Source organism: Sebastes umbrosus, chromosome 8 (assembly GCF_015220745.1).
Source record: "Sebastes umbrosus isolate fSebUmb1 chromosome 8, fSebUmb1.pri, whole genome shotgun sequence".
NCBI classification, from domain to species: domain Eukaryota; kingdom Metazoa; phylum Chordata; class Actinopteri; order Perciformes; family Sebastidae; genus Sebastes; species Sebastes umbrosus.
This window is the reverse complement of record NC_051276.1, coordinates 32,530,050-32,533,833: the sequence shown is the minus strand read 5'-3', so window position 1 is coordinate 32,533,833 and position 3,784 is coordinate 32,530,050. Positions and strand designations below refer to the sequence as shown.

General features: G+C 41.5%; 1 protein-coding gene across 1 annotated transcript; it reads left to right on the top strand.

Moving 5' to 3' along the window:
• The first annotated feature begins 2,034 nt into the window (after positions 1 to 2,034).
• LOC119492332 (C-C motif chemokine 19-like) lies at positions 2,035 to 3,141 on the top strand. Its single transcript, XM_037776698.1, has 4 exons — positions 2,035 to 2,194; positions 2,305 to 2,419; positions 2,551 to 2,658; positions 2,839 to 3,141. The coding sequence occupies exons 1-3, from the start codon at positions 2,134 to 2,136 to the stop codon at positions 2,651 to 2,653; spliced, it is 279 nt and encodes a 92-aa protein (XP_037632626.1). The 5' UTR covers positions 2,035 to 2,133; the 3' UTR covers positions 2,654 to 2,658; positions 2,839 to 3,141.
• Positions 3,142 to 3,784: the final 643 nt, after the last annotated feature.

Here is a 3,784-nt window from a genome sequence, read left to right as displayed (position 1 = left end):
TGTCTTTGATCTATTCACGCTTTTAGAGCAGTGAGAGAGAACCAAAACAGTAAAATTGTGGGCCGTAAAAAATTTTTGCTGAAAGAACAGAAGAAGAAGAAGAAAACTGGAACAGGGGAAGTGCAGTCGTGTGTTCATCACTACGATCCCTTTAATATTATACATAGTCTTTTTGACGCATTGGTATTATTAATATAATCGCTTTAACGCACAGACATGAGATTGATATTGATCTCTCTGTAAAAAAAAAAAAAGCAAATATGTATCATTCCCAAAATGTTGAACTATTCCTTTAATAAAAGGATATGAATTCATCTTGGACCCCTGTGCTTTGTCTGTGGAGACAGTGGAAACACCCCATAACTGTAAGACTGACAGGAAATCATCCCAAATTAGACAACGCTTCCTTGTGAAATAAATTCATCCTAACGGTTACATCACTCTTGGCTAAAGTTACACCTCTGGCGGGAAAAGTTTGTTTCCTGTTGCTCAACAACTCCCACACTCCCAGATTGTAATCCAGTACTTGGATGCATGCACAAACAAGCATAAACACTCTCACAGACAAGCACCCTGCAGATAAACTTTGTGGTGGTGCAGCCCGTACGTATTCCAGGAAAAAGCCCCAAAGCACACTGTCGCAACGTTCATATCAAGACAAGATAGAGACAGATTAAGATGAGAGATCTTTGTTCACAGTACAACCGTCCTCTTCCTGACACTTTACACTCAGGTTTATCGCTCTTTAGATGTGCTTAAAGGATAGTCCTTGGATAATATAGATGTGTTAGATTGATATAATGAGTGAACACTTGCTTTTATTGTCAGATAACAGAATTAATGCGAAACCACAGATGCACCTTTCAAACCTGCGACTGTTCAACAGCTTTCAGCTCTGCTGTCAAAAGCTTACTGTACATAGCAGCTGACACTTCTCTGCTTAAAGTGCAAATACTTCAATTATCTCCAGTTCTACCACTTCAACTTCCAGCGCTTACATGTGCACCGATAGTTCTTTTACTTGTAGCTCTTATTGTTCATGTTGAGATTTCATTTGCTCTCAGTGATATCACTTCAACGGACACTTCAGCTCCTTTCAATGCTGACCATGGATGTATAAAGAGAACTGGACGCAGCGCTCGAGGCGGGGCCTCATTCATTCCTATGAAAGTTGCTCAGTGGCGCATGAAGCAAAAAAAGCTCAACTTCCGAGTATAAAATTACCCGGATCATCCGGCGATCTTCGGCATCCATTGGGCCCATGGAGCAAGCGCTCTAACGTTTCCTTTAACCCCGCCTCCCAGCCCTCGGTCCAGCCTCAGTCTAATGGTACATGTCCACAGCCTTCGTCCTTTCCTAACTTCCCATTCATTTTCTATGTAAGCAGCCGTGCAATGCATCCCACTGAGCAAAGACACGTCCAAAAGACATCAATTTAACGTCTCTGTCGACCGTCCAAAAGACGTCCACTGAGGAGCCAGAATGAAAGTTTTTGCAACGTCTTTTTAAACGTCTTTTTAAACGTCTTTTTAACGTCTTTTTAACGTTCAAGTACTGATGACAACCTGAGTTGCACGTCCACAGACGTCCAAAAGGGATCCTAGTCAGACGTCTAGATATTGAACCCACTTTGTACGTCGGCAGACGTCTAAAAAGGCCCATAACCAGACGTTCAAATATTGAACCCAACTTGCACGTCCACCAGACGTACAAAAGTTATACAGACATGATCTGAACGTCTTCCTGACGTCACATGTTTGCTGCGATTCTGTGCTACTATCTCACTGTAATGCATGGGTGGATTGTATGATGCGTGGCAGGTATTTCTCAAGAAACGCAACTGTCCTGATAAAGATCTGCCTCAGGGAAGCAACTGGAAAGACAGGCCGGGAAATGCTGGAAAGAAACAAAAGAGAGAAGAGTAGTAAAAAGGTAATTGTCCTGGCACGTGTGGGTCCGGCGCCAACTTTCTCTCAATTTCCAGTCAATGAGCGCCGATCACAGTTTCACTTTCTCTCCTCACAGCTGTATAAATACACCTGCAACTCTCCTCCTCACAGCAACACCTTCCCTCTCCTGAAGAGACTCACTGAAGCAGCCGACCTGAGCTCAAAGCTACGAACAAACGGAGACATGGCCTCTCGAATTGCACTTCTCCTCTTGCTGGGTGCCGTCTGTGTTGGGTTTACAGCAGGTAAGACGTCTTTCAGCTTGAAACTCTCAGCTGATTTTTATCCTCCCATTCTACATTTTCTGACACGTCTCTGCTCTCCCTGATGAATTTCTTTCTCCATCTTCCTGCAGCTCAAACTGTGGAGGACTGCTGTCTGGTGGTCAGCACGAAGCCCGTGCCGCTCAAACTCATTGAAAACTACATCATTCTGGAAGCTGGGAATGGCTGCGATATCAGCGCTACTGTGTAAGTAAAATATGTGCTTACAGGAGCTGGTTTCTCTTATTTTCACTTAAATATAGAAAGAAAAACAAACAGTCTACTGTTCATGTCTGTAGTCTAATCTCACTTCTTTGTCTTTCATCTGCTTTTTTCAGGTTCATTACAAAGGCTGGACGGAAACTGTGCGTCTCCCACCCCGACGATAGACCATGGGTGAAAAGTCACATCAATTATCTGAAGGCGAAAAAAACTCAATAAATCAGGTAAATTATTAAAAAAACAAACATTGCATTTCCACTTTTTTGCTGAGCTTTAACAACACCTAAAGGCTTCTTGCACTTTTTAATTTTTTCTTACAGTATCCTGTGTGAACATCATTCCAAGTGTTTCCCTTTAAATGCTTCAATCTTGCTTTGGCTCATCACTGCACTTCCTTTCTGCAGGTGTAGAGAGGAGGGGACTCTGGAAAGAGATGGCTGAAGAAGATCAAGAAAGACTGACTCTAAACCGAGAGCGACAGAACGGCCACGATGTACTGTAGAAGATCATTGAGGAATGATCTTATTTATGCTGATGAAAAACAAAATGTACAGTTATGTATGTGTTACTGCTCATTTGTGGTGACTGTGGTGTAAAACTTTGTGAATGGCTCTTTTTTCTCTTCCCTTTTTATTATCCTGTTGTTAAAATGTATTATAGAAATAGAGAGATTTGCCTTGTCGTGCCTAAAGCGTAATGTCTGGAACTAGCAGTGACACCCTGTTGTTGTTTTAAATCATAAGACTGTTAAGGTGCTTGTGAAATGCTTCATGTGTGTTTATATTTTATGATCATGTTCCTAAATTCAGTTTGCTGTTTCAGTGATAATTTGTACAAAATGTTGAGATGATATGTGACAAAAAAAATTGCTAAGAGTTGTTCTAAAATAAAGTTTGATATTATTTTTTTAAATTCTGGTTGCCGCCTTTCATTAAAACTGAAACATCTGCATCCTCTTCACAGAGTTTCTCTAACAAGTATGAGAAGATAAAACACACATGAATCTTTATGAATTAACCACCTTTCACATAAACGCAGCAGCACTATGTTATTACTGTTCTTAGGTCAAATGTAGAGGGATGTAAGAGGGATAGGACTGATAACAGGATATATTTAGGTGATTTACTGAAGGAATAATGCTTACTGGCAGGTCCAGGTAAAGGGGCAGAGTAACAGAAGCTACAGAGCAAAAGACACATGATGGTAATTTTATAATTGCATTGGTCTGGAAGGGAATGAATGGAACTTGTTCGGTATATGAACTGAGGGACTGATGGGGGAATGAGATGGAGGTGAGCAGGTGGGCGGGGAAGATCAGGTAACGGATCAGCAGGGCGATGAAGGTGTGTA